This window comes from Lutra lutra, chromosome 2, assembly GCF_902655055.1.
Source record: "Lutra lutra chromosome 2, mLutLut1.2, whole genome shotgun sequence".
Taxonomy (NCBI): Eukaryota; Metazoa; Chordata; class Mammalia; order Carnivora; family Mustelidae; genus Lutra; species Lutra lutra.
This window is the reverse complement of record NC_062279.1, coordinates 103,782,168-103,804,192: the sequence shown is the minus strand read 5'-3', so window position 1 is coordinate 103,804,192 and position 22,025 is coordinate 103,782,168. Positions and strand designations below refer to the sequence as shown.

The 22,025-nt window shown below is 36.7% G+C and overlaps 1 protein-coding gene across 3 annotated transcripts in view; it reads left to right on the top strand.

The window, feature by feature from the left end:
* The first annotated feature begins 609 nt into the window (after positions 1-609).
* The window catches only part of SLC9B1 (solute carrier family 9 member B1), a 62,766-nt gene continuing 41,350 nt past the window's right edge, over positions 610-22,025 (top strand). The window contains exons 1-5 of one of the 3 annotated variants that reach the window (XM_047718104.1): positions 610-760; positions 1,015-1,140; positions 1,778-2,017; positions 18,421-18,490; positions 20,212-20,350. In XM_047718104.1, the coding sequence (XP_047574060.1) occupies positions 18,422-18,490; positions 20,212-20,350 (208 nt within the window). In that variant the 5' untranslated portion in view covers positions 610-760; positions 1,015-1,140; positions 1,778-2,017; position 18,421. The remainder of the gene's footprint in view (positions 761-1,014; positions 1,141-1,777; positions 2,018-18,420; positions 18,491-20,211; positions 20,351-22,025) is intronic. The other 2 variants (XM_047718103.1, XM_047718102.1) reach the window with 2 other exon arrangements.

Sequence of the window (22,025 nt, the reverse complement as noted above, 5' to 3'; positions counted from 1 at the left end):
ATAAGGTCTCCACATAAGATTTCATGTGGGGGGAAAAATAGGTTTTTTGGTAATAACAGGACATTGAGTGTTTACTTTGTACCAAGCCCTGTTCCAGACACTTGTCATGTATCAGTTCATTTTTCTCACACCACCAGCAACCACGTCCTTTACAGCAGAGAAAACGGAAGCTCAGGGCGGCTACATATTTGTCTGTCATTCCATAGCTATAGAGTGCAGTGCTGAAATTTGAACCCAGACAGCCTTAATCACAGAGACTATTCTCTTTTACAACTGATATTTCAGGTGACTTAAGAGGAAACATAATGTGAGTTGTGACAAGTCACTTCTGGCAGGTGCCGCCGCCTGGTGCTGCTTTTTGGCTGAAGGGCCCTGTGATGTCTACTCTGTCCCTGGACTTTGACAACCCAATAGATCAATATTCACAAGAGACGTGGAAAGGAAAGGGTCGAATAAACTGACAGACACCAGTCGGTCCCGGCAAACCCCAAACCCCTCACCTCCGCAGGCCAGAGCGCCCACCACGCCGCTTAAAGGCGCTTCCGCCACTAGCCCCGCCCCGCCCCGCCCCGCCAGGCCCCGCCCAGACCCCGCCCCGGCGCCCTCCCCGGAGCCTGCGACTGTAAGCTTGGCCCTAGCGGCCCGCGTGGGGGTTGGGTCTTGGCGGGTTTCTCCCGCCCGCGTGGCGCGTGGTGTACGCGGCGGTTGGTGGGCGCCAGGGCCGCTCCCGGGGTAGCGAGGTATGCTGAAGGAACTGTAGGTACGGTCCATTTTTCTCAACTCTCTCCCTTTCCAGGCCCTTGGGCACGCCTGCTCCCTGGTCTCCCGCGGTCCTTCTCTTCCTGTGGACCTGAGGAACTCCTTACCTCCCGCATCAAGAGGATGCGTAGCTCCGAGGCTGGGGAAACAGCCACAAACCCTTTTCTCCCCTCTCCCTGACTCGTTGCTCTACTCCCTCATCCCACATCTCTTCTTTATTCTTTCCCTTCCTCCTCTGTTTCTCTCGTTTTACAGGTAATTCCCAAGTAAGAAAAAAGAGGTCAGTCAAGATTGACTGCAAAATTAATTTTATTAAGGGCAGACTGTTGTACAAATGGTGACTATCTGCAAATGAACCTTAACATGCTCTTGTGACTGGAGGTGTATTCCAGGATTCGTTTCTTATTATCCCTGGAAGACCTTCCTCCCTAATTTATCCTCCTCTGCGTTCCCCCGTCCCCAGCCCCTTCCTGTTGGCTTTATCACAGAAGCCAAGCCCTTTAGATCAATCAATGCTTTTGAAGGATTAAGGACAGTTGTTGCACAGGTACAGGTGTCCAGTACATCATTCAGGAGTCATAAGAGCTCTGCAGGCCCTACCAAGTCCCTGACACCCCTGATGTGTGTCCTAGAGTCTGTGAAAAATTAGATGGTGCAATGGGAGAGGAGCAATTGACCCCCATACTCCCTAATTTTCCATGAGGGTAAATAGAATTGTTATTTGTGCAACAGCACTGTGGAAAAGTAACACTTGTTGCTATCACAACTAAAGAATTCATGACCCCAGATGGTGTAGTTACTATGTGCCTATGAAAAGGGCATTCATATTTATTGCCTTCTGTGAGTACCAAAATTTATATAGCTTTTTATCAGTTGGCTCTTGTCATGAGGTCCCACCCATTACCCAACAAAAGGAAAGAGGCATGTGCAGTAGTGGTACTATATAAATAACATGTTTATGCTACATCTCATTTTGTACATTATTTGCATATTCATCCTGTTTATACATTTCTGTGAGATGGAGTTGGTTCACAAAATTCCAGTTTACTGAGGAGGGAACTAAACACAGATTAAACAGTACCTGGAACTTAGTATAATATACATTTAGTAAATATTTGTTGAAGGAATAAATGGATGAGATCCTCAAGGAGCCATGCCTTTTGCACCTTTGTATTCCCTGGACACAGAGCTAAGTCTAGCCCCAGGAAGTTCGCAAATGTGAGAGAGGTCAAGTGAGTCACTCAGGAACGGGCGTTCAATAAGTATCTTTAGGGAGCTACTATTTTGCCGTTATTCTGAATACAATGGTAAAAAAGACTCGCAAGATCCCTGTTCTCATGAACTTAAAATTTAGTGAAAAGGGAAACAAGATACAAAAAGGAAATTTTGGAAAATGTTAAGTGACTTGAAGTAAAACAGTATGAAGTGAGATACTGGGGAAGAAGTTCCTTTAGATTTATTGGTTATGGAAGGGCTCTCCAAAGAGCTATCATTTGTGCTGAGACCTCAGTGATGTAAAAAAGCCAACCACAAAATATTTAGGTTCTGAGCTTTGCAGTTAAAGGATGCTCCAGTTGCAGAAATCCTACAGTAGGAAAGAGCTTGGCTCTTTCAAGGAACACCATAAGATTTCTGTAGCTGGAATATGGATAAAGTGCTGTAATATGACCTTAAAGAGATAAGTAGGAGCTAAATCACAGAGGGCTTTGAATAGGTCAAACTTTCCATAAGTTTGGAATTCATTTAAAGCATGATGATAAACCAGCAGGGAGTTTTCTGGAAGGGAGTAATATAATCTGATTTACATTGAAAAAAAGATGTGTTCTTCCTGTTATGTGGTTAATGTATCATAGGGATTGGGGGAGAAGATTAGTAGCAGAAGATAGTTGTGATCCAGGAAGAAATGACAGTAGTTTGGGCTTAAGTGGTATAAGAAGTGGATGGGTATGAAATATATTTGTAGGCAGAACCTACAGACTTGATGATGTTATGAATATTGGGGTGAGAAAAAAAGAGAAGCTCCTAGGCTCTTCTCTTGAATTTGAGTGGATGGTTGTGCCATATACCAAATGAAAAAGACTAAAGAAAGTGTGAGTGTGTGTGTGTGTGTGTGTGTGTGTAGGGGAGGGTTTGTACTTTGCTCACCTTAAGTTTGATATGTTTATTAGAAATCCAAAATAAGTTCTGTGTCTTGAGTTCTGTGTAAGGAACCAAAGATAACAAAGTTGAGATTTATCAGCACATAGAAAAAACTACCTGGAGAAAGTGTATTCATAGAGAGCATTCCAATGATTAGAGGTAAAGCAGAAAAAAAGAAGCAAGCAAAGGAGATGGCGAAGGAGTAGCTCAGGAAGTAGGAAGAAAACCCAAGAATGCGGTGGCCTAAAAGCCAAGACAACAAAGCATGGCTAGTGTTATTGAAACATACTGAAAAATCAAATAAAGAGATATGATCATTGGATTTTGGCAACATGTAGTAGTTATGTGCCTTGACAAGCAAAATGAAGAGAAAATGTAATGTGAAGAAATAGACATAGCACTATAGATACCTCAAGATATTTCATGAAGAAGAGTGAGAAAAGTAGGTAATAGAGGAATATGTGGGGTCAAAGTAGAATTCTCAGAGATGAGAATACTGAAGTGTGTTTCTAGGCTAATGGGAATTATTCCATAGAGGAGAAAAATTATAAGAGAGAATGTGTATATTTTAAGAGTGAAGTCTTTGAGAAAACAAGAGGGAATAGGATCCAGGGAATATGTAGACGTAATAGCTCAGAAACATGAACATAAAATTTATAGTAATAGGAAAAAAGGCAATGAGTATAGATAGCCATGCAGACAGATAAATAGATTGAGTGATCTCAGGAGAGAGTTTCTGCCTGATACTGATTCTCTTTTTCTCAAGAAAGTAGAAGGTCTGAGGCTAGATCAGTAAGGAGAATGAAGGAAGAATGTTTGGGTAGAAGTTTTAAGGGGTGAAAAGAAGACATAAAATAGACATTTTATTTTATTATTTTTTTAAAGATTTTATTTATTTATTTGACAGAGAGAACAAAAGCACGGGGAGCAGCAGGCAGAGGGAGTGGGAGAAGCAGGCTCCCGAGAGCAAGGAGCCTGATGCTGTGCTCGATCCTAGGACCCTAGGATCATGACGTGAGCTGAAGGCAGACACCTAACTAACTGAGCCACCCAGATGCCCTATAAAATATCATTCTAAAGGACAGAAGGCTGTCATACTTGCCTTGGTCTGTGTGAGCTGCTCTAACAAAATAGCATAGACTGGGTAGCTTATAAACAATTTTATTTCTCATAGTTCTAGAAGCTGGGAAGTCCAAGATCAAGGTGCTGGCAGATTCAGTGTCTGGTGAGAACCCTATTTCTGGTTCACAGTAGCCAAAATGGAATAAGGAGCTCTCAGGAACTCTCAACAAGGGTATTAATCCCATTCATGAGGATTCTGTCCTCGTGACCTAATCATATACCAAAGACCCCCCCACCTCCTAATGCCACCACATTAGGGGTTAGGATTTGAACATATGAATTTTGAGGGGACACAAATATTCAGTCAATAGCAATACTAGAAAAGCATAGAGTAGCATAGCTGGGCAGGATCAAGTGCCTATTTGAGATTTGTGGCCTTATTAGTGGGTAGCTGAGATAGGGTGGAGGAAAAGATCATAATAGCCAAGGAGTCATAAGACCAGACTGTTGGGAGGGTTGGCTACCTGGTTATTAGTGATAAATTAGTGACTGAGTAAGTTCTTGAACCCAGATATCCTGACTTCCCAGCTCAATAGGTTACCATTTTACTGATAAATGGCTCACAGCATTATTCCTTGGTGCCACCTACCCTTCCAGTTAACATTAAAAAAAAAAAAAGACTTGATTTTTCTTTGATCCATGTTTCTAAATTCTAGATTTTCATAGGCTGCTGCTTTTTACTCTCTTATCCCCTTTAATATTTACTTGTTAAATTTTAGGTTTGTTTTTGGTGTGTGGGGGCTATCGCTTCTCGGCCTTTTGGCTAAGATCAAGTGTGGTGTGTGGGGGCTTTTTTTTTAACCACTTCCATCAATATGTGTTTATTAAATTGCAAAACACTAACTCTTAAATAGTAAAGTGGGGATGAAGGATGAAATTTGGAAATCCTGTTGCCTATAGAGCTGGAATGACCAGTAATAGGGAGACCTAATTTGCATTTACTCAAATAATAATAATAATAATAGTATATAATAATAATAGTATATAATAATAATAGACAGCATTCGGGTAGCCTTTTGCATTTTATAATATGCTTTTTTTTTCTTTTTTTTTAAATTTTTTATTTTTTTAAAAACATATAATGTAATTTTAGCCCCAGGGGTACAGGTCTGTGAATCACCAGGTTTACACACTTCACAGCATTCACCATAACACATACCCTCCCCAATGTCCATAACCCCACCACCCTCTCCTGACCCCCCTCCCCCCAGCAACCCTCAGTTTGTTTTGTGAGATTAAGAGTCTCTTATGGTTTTTCTCCCTCCCAATCCCATCTTGTTTCCTTTATTCTTTTACTACCCCCCAAACTCCCCACGTTGCATCTCCACTTCCTCATATCAGGGAGATCGTATGATAGTTGTCTTTCTCCAATTGACTTATTTCGCTAAGCATAATACCCTCTAGTTCCATCCACGTCGTTGCAAATGGCAAGATTTCATTTCTTTTGATGGCTGCGTAGTATTCCATTGAATATATATGCCACACCTTTATCCATTCATCTGTTGATGGACATCTAGTTTCTTTCCATAGTTTGGCTACTGTGGACATTGCTGCTATAAACATTCAGGTGCATGTGCCCCTTTGGATCACTACGTTTGTATCTTTAGGGTAAATACCCAGTAGTGCAATTGTTGGGTCATAGGGTAGCTCTATTTTCAACTTTTTGAGGAACCTCCATGCTGTTTTCCGGAGTGGTTGCACTAGCTTGCATTCCCGCCAACAGTATAGGAGTGTTCCCCTTTCTCCGCACCCTCACCAGCATCTGTCGTTTCCTGACTTGTTAATTTTAGTCATTCTGATTGGTGTGAGGTGGTATCTCATTGTGGTTTTGATTTGTATTTCCCTGATGCAGAGTGATGTGGAGCATTTTTTCATGTGTCTGTTGGCCATCTGGATGTCTTCTTTGCAGAAATGTCTGTTCATGTCCTCTGCCCATTTCTTGATTGGATTATTTGTTCTTTGGGTGTTGAGTTTGCTAAGTTCTTTATAGATTTTGGACACTAGCCCTTTATCTGATATGTCGTTTGCAAATATCTTCTCCCATTCTGTCAGTTGTCTTTTGGTTTTGTTAACTGTTTCCTTTGCTGTGCAAAAGCTTTTGATCTTGATGAAATCCCAATAGTTCATTTTTGCCCTTGCTTCCCTTGCCTTTGGTGATGTTCCTAGGAAGAAGTTGCTGCAGCTGAGGTTGAAGAGGTTGCTGCCTGTGTTCTCCTCGAGGATATTGATGGATTCCTTTCTCACATTGAGGTCCTTCATCCATTTTGAGTCTATTTTCATGTGTGGTGTAAGGAAATGGTCCAGTTTCATTTTTCTGCATGTGGCTGTCCAATTTTCCCAACACCAATTGTTGAACAGACTGTCTTTTTTCCATTGGACATTCTTTCCTGCTTTGTCGAAGATTAGTTGACCATAGAGTTGAGGGTCTCTATTCGGTTCCATTGATCTATGTGTCTGTTTTTGTGCCAGTACCATATTGTCTTGATGATGATAGCTTTGTAATAGAGCTTGAAGTCTGGAATTGTGATGCCACCAACTTTGGCTTTCCTTTTCAATATTCCTTTGGCTATTCGAGGTCTTTTCTGGTTCCATATAAATTTTAGGATTATTTGTTCCATTTCTTTGAAAAAAATGGATGGGATATGCATTTTATAATATGCTTTTATTTTCTCTTATCTCATTTGATTTTATAACTACCTTTTCAGATGAGGACACTGAGGCTCAGAAAGGTTAAGGATCTTGATCAAGGACACATACCTAGTAAGTGGCAGAATTATTAACCACAGTGTTCTGACAATAAGTCCCATATTTTTTACTGTAGTAGTTTGTCTCTTTGATTTTTATACATTATTATATCCAAAATGATATCAAAGAAAAACAGCTAGGTAGAAAGTAATGGCTGGCTAGAGGCCTTTTACAATTCAAAAACTTTTTCTGTATGTTTAAAATTCAACAGTTAATGAGACTAAATAATTACCTACCATCTGTGTTAGGTAATTCAAAGAACTCAGAGATGATTATGAAATCACTGATTTAATCTAATAGGGTAATGCAGGTCACTAAACAGCATTTCTTGCACCCTCTCCCAAGCACATTTTATATGTGCTTCCACAATACCCTGTATTGACTAAACTCTATGTACAAAGGAGAATGAATTCAGTACCAGTTACACAGTGAGCTGTCAGTGAATATTTGTCAAATAATAGCATGATGATAGTTAAACGAGCAATTATAATAGTGAGATGAATGCTGTGGTAAGGGATGGATGCTGTGATAAGGATGCATCCTAAAGGGAAATTCTAAAGGGAGGAGCGTTACACTGATATAGAGTTATTTGTACAAAAAACAGTGGTGTAGGGTTGGAAGACAATATACAGAATATATAAAGTCTCAGAGATATGAGGCTTGGCAAGTTTAAAGAACTAAAATACAGCTGAAGTTTAAAAAGCCAAGTAAAAAATGAGATTGGCAAGGACAAGTTTAGTCCTTATTAAAGTGAGTTCCATAGCTGAGTTTGAGTTTAGACATTTTTCTTCTATGGGGAGCCATTGAGAAATATTAGGCAGGAAGTTGCCATAATCATGCTATATTTTAGATTATGCTGTACTGTGGACATTACAAAGGGAGGCCCAAGACTCGAGGTAGGGAGACCAGTTGAATGGTCCTTACAGAGCTTATGGGAAAAGGTGCCTATAGCCTGGACTGGAACAGCAGCAATTTATAATCAGAGCAGTGGACAAAATTTTCAGTTACTTAGGAGCTTGTATTAACATGATTTAGTAATCAGTGATTATCAGCAGGGAAGGAGAAGGAATGACTCCTTGGTTTCTAGTTTCAGCAATAGGTAGATGGTGGCTTCGTTCTCTGAAATAGGAAATTCTCTGAAGAAGGAATAGACTTAGTGGGGGAAGGTTTTGAGTTCAGTTGTGCATATATTGGGCTTAAGATGCTTGTAAAGACAATGAAGTAGAGATATCCAGTAAATACTTAAATACACTATTTAGAAACTCAACAGAGCTTCTCTAGGCAGACTCATCAGCATATTGGTCATCATTGGAGCCATGAGAATAAAATAAATTTCTTAAGAAATGTATGTAGAATAAGAAGAGAAGAAGGAATAGGGAAGAGTGCTGAGGAACCCCAACACTGAAAGGATGGATAGAGAAAAAGAAGACCAAGAAAGGACAACCAGAGAGCTAGAACGAAGGCCGGACAAGTGATAATGTGATGTGAGAATTCAAAAAAGAAAGACGACTTCTAATTTTGTGCAATGCCTTATAGGAAATTCTATTGGAAAGACCCTTAACCAATACATTTCATTTACAAAGAAGAGATGCAGTGGTAAAGTATTACAAGCAAAGAAAACAAAAAATGCATGAGAGAACAAGTAACAGTGTAATGTGACTGAAATGTAGAATCAAGAGAACTAGAGAGAAAGCCATGATAGTTTGATGTCCTATTGTGGAAAACCACGGATTCTGGGCAAACTGTTGGTAACTTTACTATTTGGTGAGAAAAACCATTGTGGTTAGGGCTAAGGGGAAAACAAGGATATAAAACATGTTCTGAACCCTGGAAAACCTTACCATTTTATTGTGGAAACAAGATCTCGGCACCTGAAAAGAATAAAAATTCAAGATAATATCTGATTAATGAGAACAAACACTTAATACTATAGGAATTTTAACAGTGGCAAAGTCGATTTGAATTGGAGTACTAATTTAGTCCAGATTTGTACTGTCCTGATTAAATAATAATGCCAACTAGTCATTATCTTAAAAACAGAACAAAAAGTCCTGTTCTAATCTGAATGCTCTGTATAAAGAATATTCTCTTTGTAGATACAGCTTTCAAATTCATTTGTTCAGAAAGGCTTGTACTGAGTTTTTACTTGATGATCTTTGACGTACACTCAAAAAGACTTCTTTGTATGAAAGATAGCAATAGCTCCAAACATCCTAAAACAATACATGTAAATACATATTGATGCTTATGCTTTACCTAACATTAATTTAATAAATATATGTTAAATGAGCATTATGTGTCAGTAATACTTAGTGACTCTGGGCATGGGCTACATATTGAAACACACCTGAATTCAAATCCCAGTTCTGCTTTCAATGGAAGGAAAAAAAAGTTGCAATCTCACTTAGAATAGTTTATACTTAATTCTAAGTATTATGATTTTTTGAAAGAAATTTCCGTTATTATGTATCCAATTATTAATGCTGCTGTCAAACTTAATTGATATTTTTACATCTGTAGGGGAGAGAAATAAGGAATGATTTTAAAGTATTTGGTTAAACCGCAGAGTGAATGATCCATATTTAAGAGAACTAAGAATTGGCCATAAATTTTGCTGAATGGTAGGGATAAAGTCCCTAGATGTCGCCATTGCACAATATTGCTTCAAAATGATAAACCCAAAGTACAGTATAGAGTACAAGAACACAGACCAAGGAAAGACAACTAGTTGTTTCTATTATATAATATACATACATACACATATATACATATTTATATAAGATGTGTCAGTAGTTCCCAAGCAACATGTGTTGATATTCTCTCATGCTGTTTCTTAGTAAGTTCATAAGTTAATAGAAAGGAGCATAGACTTAAAACTGGCAAAAACCTTTGATCATCTAACCTCCTCCCTCTCTACCCCATTTTACAAGACTGGAATTAAGGACAAGGAAGTGAAGTGACAAGAAATTGACTCAATACTATGTAGCAGATTAAAAGCAGAAAGCTTGGATTTCCCAACTTTATGATACCATACTGTTTCTGTTAACATTTATAATCAAAGAGACATTCTAATAAAACCAGAGCCTCTTAAATCCATCAAAACTTTCTACCACTTTAAAAGCAAAGTCTAACAATATGATAGCATCCCCCATTTCTAATAAAAATTATCAGTTGAATACCATAGCTTTTGCTATGAACTGTAAAAACATCTCACTTTATCCCCATAATAGCAAGATATGTAGTCTGTATTTAATTATTTCTGTCTTATTCCAAAAAGGATTTTTAAGAAATTTATTGAGGGGTACCTGGATAGCGCAGTCCGTTAAGCATCCCACTCTTAGTTTTGGTTCAGGTTGTTATCTCAAGGTCATGGGATTGAGCCCCTCATCGTGCTCCACACTCAGCATGGAGTCTGCTTGGGATTCTCTGCCCCTCCTTGCCAACTCTCTTAATCTCCATCTCAAATAAAGTTTTAAAAAGAATCTTACTGAAATAAATATATCATAAAATTAAAAATGAAACTGAAGTGATCATAAAAGATATTAGAATATAAACCACTATTAAGTCTTCTTTTTGTTAATATATGAAAATCATGCCTTAATGTCTAGTAGAATCAGATTTGATTGGCTAGTCTCAAATTTTGTTCTGCCTTCTCTACCTGTGAGCACAAAGTAAGAAGAGTAGATAGTATTATGCTCATTAAAAGATAACCGGATACTATAATTTCCCCAAGATCATGCAAGTAGTATATTTCTGATTTCAAAGGCCTCATTCTTTCCATTTTGCTAGCTATCCAGACATATAATGAGAGGACTCCTAACAAGATACAGTCACTGTAACCCCTAGACACCTGGATTCCCACAATTCTGATTTATACAGGTAGGCTATTGTTTATATCAAATTTATTTTCAAAATTGCACAGAGCTGTTGACAAGATTTATTCTGTCAAGAAACTGACTCCTAAAAATTTATTAAAAGAAAGATAAATGTTATGAGCTTATCTACATTTTAAATTACAAAATTTGTATTGTATTAAGGAAATTGGCATTTGAAAAATTGATTATCTAAGAAAAAGACATCTCCAGGGGAAGTGAGAAGTCCAAAGAAAAACAGAGAGGAGATATCTAGAGCAAAGAGGAAAACAGATAGGCACAATATTAAAAAAGAAAGAAGGGAGCAATGGGGAGAGAGCTAAAGCTCATATATCCTGCCTAGCCTGATTCCGATCCTTATATTACTCAGGTATCTGGATTTTCCTCTTTATCTTACCCCTTTTTGTACCAAAAATCTTTTTAAAAATCTTTAAAAATCTTAAATCTTACCTTAGCCAGGGTCCTAGCTCTTCAAACCTTCCTTTCTTCTTAACATGAAGAAATGTTTCTGTTTTTGTTGTCATCTTGAGTATGTGGCATTTTAAAATTCTCAGTTCTTGGGGCACCTGGGTGGCTCAGTGGGTTAAGCCTCCACCTTCAGGTCATCTCAGGGTCCTGGGATCGAGCCCCACATGGGGCTCTCTGCTCAGCAGGAACCCTGCTTCACTCCCCTCCCCCGCTGCCTGCCTCTCTGCCTACTTGTGATCTCTCTGTCAAAAAATAAATGGAATCTTTTAAAAAAATAAAAAAATAAAATTCTCGGTTCACTCCATATTTGTTTCACAAATATTTATTAAGTGCTTACCACATGTAGATCAAGGGTAAAATTGGTTATTGTCCCTTCTCTCGTGGAGCACACAGCTTTCCAGTTCCCTCCAAGATGTAATAGGTCCACTGCAACCTCTTTTTTTCACTGCTCACAGTAAAAAAACTTGACAAAACATGAAGAGCAACTACATGAAGATCAAAAAGTAAAAAAAAAGCAAGTGGATTGTGAAGGAGAGTCAAAACTACAAGACTGAATTTCTTTTGCAGCTCTGACCTGAAGACAGGCTCCAGTCACAAAACCAATGCAATGATAGCACAGGAGGCCAAAACTACAGTAGAAAACCTATTTTTATGACCTGCAGATGTGGGAAAATGGACTCTATAGTTTAAAGAGAGCATGGGGAATCCTTGTTATTGATGATGTTTTCCTTTTGTGATCTTTCCCCAAGGGCAGGTCCTATTAATGACATTATGGGCTACTACAACTCAGAGAAAAACCCCATCTTCAGACCGGAGAAACCAGGAAAAAAGACCTTGAGAGATATAGCAGGGTACAGATATAGGAGAAGAAAAAAAATAGAGAATGAGTTTCCTTAGTTCTGCATATGAACCCATCCAGGGGCTTTGGGTCATCTCCGTCTGTGCATGCATGAGACAGAACATTGAAAATAGGAACAGACTCAAAGGAACCCTAGAATTTTTAGTTAGCAGTTAGCAGAAAAAGATGTTAAAAGACTATGACTGTAAGAACTAAAACTAGGAAATTCTTAGAAGAAAATATAGGGGAAAACCTCATGATATTAGATTTGGCAGTGATTTCTTTGATTAGATAGCCAAAGCACAGGCAATAAAAAAATATAGATATATTGGACTATATCAAAATTTAAAATGTTTGTGTGTTGAAAAACACCACCAACAGAGAGACAAGACAACCCACAGAATGAGAGATTAGTGCAAATAATTTATCAGGTGAGTGATTAATATCCAGAATATATAAAGAACTTTTACAACTTGAAAACAAAAATAAATAACCAGTTAAAAACTTGGCAAAGGGGTGCCTGGGTGGCTCAGTCACTTAAGCATCTGCCTTCAGCTGAGGTTATGATCTCAGGGTCCTGGGATGGAGCTCTGCATCAGGTTCCCTCCTCAGCAGTGAGTCTGCTTCTCCCCCTTCCTCCCCCTCTGTGATGTCTCTCTCAAATAAATAAACTAAAATCTTTAAAAGAAAAACTGAGAAAAGGACTAAAATGATATTTTTTCTTTTAAATTATTTTTATTAACATATAATGTATTATTTGCCCAGGGGTACAGGTCTGTGAATCATCAGGCAAAATAGATATTTTTCTTTTTTTTTATATATTTTATTCATTTATTTGACGACAGAGATCTCAAGTAGGCAGAAAGGCAGGCGGGGGACGGGGGGAAGCAGGCTCCCTGCTGAGCAGAGAGGCAGATGTGGGGCTCGATCCCAGGACCCTGAAATCATGACTCGAGCTGAAGGCAGAGGCTTAACCCACTGAGCCACCCAGGTGCCCCAAAATAGATACTTTTCTAAAGAAGTTATACAAATTGCCGATAAGGGCTCAAGGATGCTCAATAATCATTGGAAAATGGCAATGAAAACCACAGTGAGATACCATTTCATACCCATTGGGTTGGCTATTATGGAAAACAAAGTAACAGGTACTGCCAAGTATGTAGAGAAATCAGAACCCCTGTGCAGTACAAGTATATGAAAAAGGATGGTATAGGCATAGTCACTGTGGAAAACAGTGTGGCAATTCCCCTAAAAATGAGACAATTACCATATGATCCAGCAGATTTCCTTCTGTGTATATACCCAATATAATTGAAGGCAGATACTTGAACAGTTATCTGTACATCCATGTTCTTATCAGTATTATTCACAATAGACAAAAAGTGGAAACGACACAAATATCCATCAGTGAATGAATGGATAAACAAAATGTGGTATATATATACAATGGGATGTTATCCTTAAAGGGGAAGGAAATTCTGATACATGTTACAATATGAATGAATTTTGAAGACATTATATTAAGTGAAATAAACCAAATGCAAAAGGACAAATATTGTAGATTCCATTTATCTGAGCTACTTAAAGTACTTTACTTCATAAAGATGGAAAGTAGAATGTGGTTTCCAGAGAGTTAGGAGAAGAGAGAATGGGGAGTTAATAGGAAGTTGGATACAGAGTTTCAGTTTGGAATAATAAAGTTCTGGAAATGATAGTAGTGATGGTTGCTTAATAATATGAATGTACTTGATGCCACTGAATTGTATACTTTAAAATGGCAAGTGTTTTGTTATATATATTTTATCACAATGGGAGAAGATTTTTTAATGACTATGATTAATATCAGCCAAGAACATATTATCTTCAAAGGAGCATGGTAAGAATTAACAGTTAATGTCTCAATAGAAATCATGGGAGCCAGAATAGAGAGGAACATCTTTAAAATTCTTAAAGAAAATAACTTCTGATATGGAATTCTGTATTCAGTGAGAATACCTTTCAAAAGTAAAGGTGAAATAAAGACATTTAAGGCAAACAAATAAGGAATGTATTGCCAACAGATATATATTAAAACAAATATTGAGGACAGACAATACCAAGGTCAACAAGGATATAAAACCGTAAAGACAGGTTACAACTAGTGCAATAAGGAAAGAAAAAGATAAAATATATAAAATTTAGGAAGGAAGAAATAAAACATTTGCTGACTATGTGCTTGTGTACTTAGAAATCTAAAAGAATCATTAGAATAACGTGAATTTATCAAGGCTTAGATATAAAGTAAATAAATAAAAATTACTTGTATTTCTGCATACCAGCAAAAAAAACAAGTAATAAATTTTTTAAATGGTACCATTTGGTACATCCCAAAAAACATCAATACCTAGAAATAGGTGTAATGAAAGATATGTAAGAGCTCTACACTGAAAACTATAAACATTTCTAAGATAAACTAAAGAAAATCTAAGTATGAAGAGATACAGTGTTCAAGAATTAAAAGAATCGTAGTGTTAAGATGTCAGTTCTCCCCAAATTGACCTACAGATTCAATGCAATTTTTTTTTATTCAATGCGATTTCTGTCAAAATTCCACCAGAGAGAGAAAGTAAGAGTGTGTGTATAAATAGACAACCTTATTCTAAAATTTATGTGGAAATATAAAGAGATAAAGAGTCAATCCTACTCTGAAGGAGAACAAAACTGGAGAACTTCCAACACTAGGTAACAATTCCTATTATACAAGTACTAGTGTAGTGTTGGCATAAGGATAGACAAATAGCCAGTGGAACAGAAGAAAATGAAAAATAAATTCACATATATGTGGTCACCTGATTTACAACAAAGGTGACACTGGAATGCAATGGGTAAAGGATGATTTTTTTTTTAAGATTTTATTTATTTATTTGACAGAGAGACAGCAAGAGAGGGAACACAAGTAGAAGTGGGAGAGGGAGAAGCAGGCTTCCCGCTGAGCAGGGAGCCCGACTTAGGGCTCCACCCTGGGACCCTGGGCCCTGGGATCAAAGGCAGACACTTAGTGACTGAGCCACCCAGGTGCCCTATGGATGATCTTCTTAATAAATGATGCTAAGTCAGTTTGATATTGATACGAGAAAAAATGAATTTTACCTCTTCTCAACCATACATAAAAATCAATTCCAGATGGATCTTAGACTTAAATGTGAAAGGCAAAACATTAATGCGTCTAGAAAAATATATAGGAGAATACCCTATAATTTCAGGGTTGGCAAAGACTTAAAAAATAATAAAGCTCTAATTATAAAGAAAAAAAGATAAATTAGACTAAATTAAAATAAAAATTTCTGTTCGTTCAAAGACATCATCAATGTGAAAAGGCAAGCCACAGAATAGAAGACAACATTGCCCATTTATATATCTAATAAAAGATTTGATTCTGGAATACATAAATAACTCAAAAAAATCAGTAAAAGTCTGCCAATACATTTTTTTTAAATGAGCAAGAGATTTGAACTAACACTTTACTACAGAAAATATTCAAATGGCCAATAAATATGTGAAAATAATGTTAGTCACCATGAAAATGCAACTTAAGGGGCACCTGGGTGGCTCAGTACATTAGAGCTTCTGACTTCGGCTCAGGTCATGATCCCAGGGGGCTGGGATCAAGCCGGGCATAGGCATGGGCTCTCTGCTCAGCGGGGAGCCTGCTTCCCTTCCTCTCTCTCTGCCTGCCTCTCTGCCTACTTGTGATCTCTGTCTGCCAAATAAATAAAAATTTTTAAAAAATAAAAAGAAAATGGAACTTAAATCCACAGTGTAACAGCTCCAGAATAACTAAAAGGAAAAAGATGATACCAAGGTTAACAAGGATTTAAATAGTGTTAAAGAGTATTTGGTTCAAATTCCAGCTATGCCATTTGCTAGCTGTGTGAGTTTGGGAAAACCACTTACCCTTTGTGGGTCTCAGTTTCAACATCTATAAAATGAGAATAAGAAGTAACTCATATTATGCTAAGCAAAATAACTCAATTAGAGAAAGACAGTTATCACATGATCTCTCTGATATGCAGAGTTTGAGAGGAAGGGTGGAGGAACATAAGAGGTATGGAGGGGGAAAAATTAAACAAAATGAGACCGGGGAGGGAGACAAACCATAAGAGACTCTTAATCTCAGGAAACAAACTGAGGGTTGCTGGAGTGGGAGGGAGGGATAGGATGCCTGGGTGATGGACATTGGGGAAGGTATGTGCTATGGTGAGCGCTATGAATTGTGTAAGACTGATGATTCACAGACCTGTACCCCTGAATAAATAATATATTATATGTTAATTTAAAAAAAACTCATAGTGTTGTGGAAATGATTCATGTTAAGTGCTTAACTTAATCCAACTTGTATCAGCTTTTATATCATTTAATCCTCACAATAACCAATATATTTAGCAATATATTATTACCGGTAAGGAAATTGAGGCCTATGGAAATAAATCACTCCTCAAGGTTATTAAAAGATAAAGGGGTGAAATACTTTTCTATCTCAGCTCCGAAGTCCTTACTTTTAGTTGCTCTGCTTACTATCTACAGTTCCTCTCTTGGCAGATACGTAAAGAGAGTATTGAGTAGTTGCCAGGCACAAAAGTTACTTGACACAGTATCAAACTTCTCTTACAGTGGCTAACATGTACATTTATTATTCAGACTCCTTATCTAGGTTTTGAAGTTCTGTTGCATGGTCCGCTTGCCTGGATTCCAAGTCCTGCTATCCTAACCATGACCTAGTTATAGACTTTTTTTTTTTTTAAAGATTTGTTTATTGATTTTTAGAGAAAGAGAGAGTGGGGGCTGGGGGAGAGCAAAGGGAGAGAACATCTTAAGCAGACTCTGTGCTGAGCACAGGGACAGACTCAGGGCTCAATTTCACAACCCTGAGATCACAACTGAGCCAAATCCAAGAGCTGGAGGTTCAACCGACTGAGTCACCCAGGTGCTCCAACATAGCTGTGGATTTTAAAATACGCTGCCTGGTGTCTTATATGATTCTTGGTGTTATGTTTGCCTCTTCCTGTCTACCTGCCTAGTTATGACTCACAGTTTCTCCTAAGTTAGGTCACAGCTCAAATGTCACCTTGATGATCATTGTAACATCTTCTAGGCTTATTTTCTCCAGTACTTAATCACAACCTGAAAATATATTGTCTTTCTCTTCCTCTCACCAAAAATATCATCTCCATAAGAGCAGAAACCTACCTTTGTTTTATGTTATTTTGCTGTTTTATCTTCAAAGCCTAGAAGAATAGACATTCAATAATTATTGTATGGATGGGACTTTGTGCCCCGACCTCACAACTCTTGTGCACTCCAGCTCAAATTTCTTAATATTTCTAGCTCTCAGCCTATCCTTTCAGAACTTGACACAGCTTAGGTGATTTCACTTAACCTCCTTGTTCATACAGCTAACTCACTTTTAACTTCTAGTCTAACAGTTAATGACAGGTTCTCATTCTAATGACCAAATTAGTTTCTATATTCCCTTTCATTAAAATGGAATTTTACTTTAAAGGGACTTAGCTATTTTTCATCACATCTTAAAAATAAAAGTTATTTTCTGTTTTAATGTCATAAATTAGTTATGATTCCTTATAGGATTTTGTACACTAATATTTTACTTCATTAAAATGAGGCAGTAAATGTAAAGCACCTGGCATATGTGGTGGATACTCAAATGTTAATGATACTTTAAAAATTTTCATTATTAAAATTGCTTGTCTTTTTTAAAAAGTCTAGATACTGGAAATACTGTGGGGTTTGGTCTTATCAAGTACCTAAAAATTCAGACTTAAAGTTTTTAATTTTGTCCTCAACAGTAACTCAGGAATTGAAAGATATTTTTATGGCAGCAAAAATCACAGAGAAGGTAGAAATAATAGATATTTTAAAATAAGTTTCCAGACCTAATTCTTCTCCTGATGTGGTCCCATTTCGTTCTCTTTTTTTTTCTAGTTCATTGTTTCATTCATGAAACTTATTTTATTTTGTTTAAATGTTGCACCTATGGATCTTTCAAATGGACTACATATAAAGATACTATATATCAGTAACTTACAGATGTAGGTATAATTGCAGTTGATCATATTTAATTTTTAAAAAATTTGCACTCTTCTGACAGGGATGTGACTGAAATGCTGGAAATTATTTCAGTGCATAAAATAAAGAACTGGGTTTTCTGATACATGCTTTTACGACATGACCTACCATTATGAACTACTGAGAGGTATTAAATTTCTGTGTAATAATGGTTTTTAAAACATCTGTATATGATTTTGCTTCATAACTTTACAATGAATATTTGGAGCTGTCTTAACTATGAAGATATCTGGCTTGACTGTGAAACAACTTTATGATAAAAAATCATTAAAAAATTAATCCCTCTTACACATGTTTGTTTCAGATGTCTGTATAGTACTATTTTATTCAAATTGTTTTTCTTTTAAACATTAGCATGTACACCACAGAATCACAAAATGAACATTTGGAGGATAAAAACACCCCATCATCTACAACTTCTCAGGTAAAAACCTAAAACTATTTTGTAATGTACAATATAAAAATCAATCTGATCTTAAAGTTTATTGTTCAAGTTTACCAGTTAGGTTTCTATTATATGTCTGGTTAAAAAATGAGAAGGGGTCACTTAAAAATAACTAGTTTAAACAAGTACTAAGAAATGAGCAAAAGGAATGAAAAGATGGAAAGGGGTGACTAAAGATTATTTTGGAGTAAAGAATTCAGATATCAAGAATAATGGAAATATGGCTCATTATTTCTTGCCATATCTAGGAAAAACTCAATAATTTAGACTGCAAGAGGTAAAGAAATTAATTAAAATGTTGTGTTATATATTTGAAAAGAACCAAGTTTTTATTTTTCTAAGAGTACAGAGTAAGTCTTAGACCTGTTGGTCTATTTTACTCCATAATAATTGCTTATGATTAGAATTATAAATTATTTACTTTTTAAAAATCTGTTTACTTTTTTAAAACAGTTTCTATAGTTCTCAAGGGCCCAAAAGTTTCTTCTTTTAAATATTTAAAATATTCACCATTGATTCAAATTATTTGTCTATAAAGACTTTATCCTAGTCTATGTCAATTTGTTATAAATTCTGAAATAATAAAACTTAAAATAGTATGGTCTTACCTCATATGACCTTTGACGCACACTAATCAAAATTCATCTTTGTGTCTTTACCTTGGCCCTTGTGTATAGTGACAGACTTCCACAGAAGTCTTAATACCAGAACTCCAACAAATTAATCACGATCAGATTTAAAGAACTTTGATATTAAAAGAACTACATAATTCATTTACATCAGCTGCTATGATGCCTTTACCTCCCTAGTCATTAAATGTTTCCTCTTTGCTTCCTTAATATGTCCATGCCTCTAGCCTTTGTTACCATTTCTTCTGATAATCCAGTGTTCTCTCTCCACTGCACTCAAAGTATTATCAATACACTCAAAGTGTTGGACTGTGTGTACACATGCATACATGTGCATGCACACACACACATCATGACAATGAGGCAAAACTGATGATTTCTATTTCAGGGTTAATGCTACTCTGTTTTGTTTTGTTTTGTTTTGTTTTTTGTCTTGTTTTGTTTACCTTGGTAGAAACCTCTCAATATTCTTACCAACTAAGATGTCTTTTTTTTTTTCTAAGTCAGCAGTTTCATAATTAGACTAACTACATTAAAAGCCTGGAAGATGCAGCTAAACCCATGAATTACCTAAGGATGTTATCTATAATTAATAGTGGGAGCATGAACCTTAAATTTCTGAAAGCCTGATCTGTTTTTCTCATTTTTTTCCAGTTATATAATTTTTCAAAGAAATGAGTCCAAGTAAAATTATATTTTACCTCCTTTCCAACATAGTTGTATTTTCAATCTACAAAAGTTTTATTAAATAATCGTTGGCAGTAAGACTGAAGAGGAACAGTTTTAATTATTCTGCCTACACTATAGCTCACTTATTCAGTATGCATAAATCACAAATTAAAAATAGCAGGGACTCAAGTCTATAAAAGCTAAATCAAGGTGCTCTACAAAGTGCTCTCCTGTGACATCCTCAAATACCTATTGATATAGTGCATGAATATTCTTTTATATGTGTAATTCTCCAGGGTGACAGTAATGATATGAATTTAATTATGAGATTTGGTGGTTTTGTACTGTCATAAAATTGTATGAAAAGTGTATTTCTTCAAAGATTTCCTTGCTTTACTTCAGATCGTCAAAGATAGTAGTATTAGTGAACATCAAGAAACTAAGGAAACAGTCTTGTCACAAACAGAGGAAACAAAACCACAGATGGAAAAGACTTCTTCTTGTCCTCCACAAGGAAAACTGAATAAATTTATTACAAATGGTATGTGAAATAAGAAGTGTAAGTAGAGAGAAAACCGGAGATGTATTTGATAAATATATATTTTTAAAGATTTTCTTTATTTATTTGACAGAGATAGAGCACAAGCAGGGAGAGCAGCAGAAGGAGAAGTAGGCTCCCCGCTAAACAAGGAGCCTGATTTTCAGGGGCTTGATCCCAGAACCCTGGGATCATGACCCAAGCCAAAGGCCGACACTTAATTGACTGAGCCACTCAGGTGCCCCTAATTTGATAAATATGATAAATATTAAAACACGAACCAACAAAGCCACTGCTAAATCTATATATTTACTGTACACTTTAGCTATATACTTCAGTTCTTATTACAAGCAATATGTGAACAAAGAGGAAATATTTCCTTAATTGTCAAAAACTAATAATAATTGCTTAACAGATACATATTTTAATTTTTTCATGACTTCTTCTATTAAATCTTGGGGATTAGAAACAGCATGGATTAAGGGGCGCCTGGCTGACTAGGGCAGTAGAGCATCTGACTCTTGATCTCAGTGTTGTGAGTTCAAGCCCCACAATGGGTGTGGAGCCTACCTGGAAGGAAGAAAGAAAGGAAGGAAGGAAGGAAAGAAGAGAAGGAAGGGAGGAAGAGGAGGAAGGGAGGAAAAGAAAGAATGGGCATTGATTAAATATTTTTATTTAAACCCTACTTTTGATATTTAGTTTTTTTTAAAGATTTATTTTTGAGAGAGAAAGAGTGAGAGTGGGGAGAGGAGCCGAGGGAGAGAATCTCAACCAGACTTCCCATGGAACCCAGAGTCCAATGTGGGGCTCAGTTTTACAACCCATGAGATCATGACTTGAGCCAAAATCACCAGTTGGACACTTAAGCAGCTGAGCCACCCAGGTACCTCTGATATTTAGTTTTAAGTCAGCTGGAATGAACATTATACCTCTGGCAATATTAAGGTTCTTAGTAAAATTAGGACCCAAATTTTTAAAGAGCTGCTGCCTTGTAAAAGATTATATAAATTTGCCTTACCATTAAAATTTTAAAGCATCTCATTGTCATATATTTATATGTTGTCACCTAATATTAATAAAAGATTTTCTTGATTTTTTTCTAGATATTCTATATGATTTAACTTAGATTTTGGTCTCCATAAGTATAGAGCCTATAGAGAACAATATTTAGTTTAAAATATGAGGAACAAGTAACTGAAGTATTAAAATTTTCTTTTTTTTTAAGATTTTATTTATTGAGAGGGAGAGAGAGCATGCACATGCGCAAGCTAGGGGAGGGGAAGAGGGAAAAGTGGGGAGAAAATCTCAAGCTGACTCTGCACTGAGTGCCAAGCCTGACACAGGACTTGATCTCATGACCCTGAGATCACAACCTGAGCAGAAACCAAGAGTCAGACACTTATAACCAACTGAGCCCTCAGGCACTTCTAAAATTTTACTCTATTTACTGCTTGCTAAATTGAAACTTTTGAAACCAAATTTTACTAATTAATTTTTCCCTTAGTAAAAGTTACTTTTTAATTCACATCAATATATTTTTTTAAGATTTTATTTATTTATTTGACAGACAAAGATCACAAGTAGGCAGAGAGGCCGGCAGAGAGAGAGGAGGAAGAAGGCTCCCTGCTGAGCAGAGAGCCCGATGCAGGGCTCGATTCCAGGACCCTGGGATCATGAC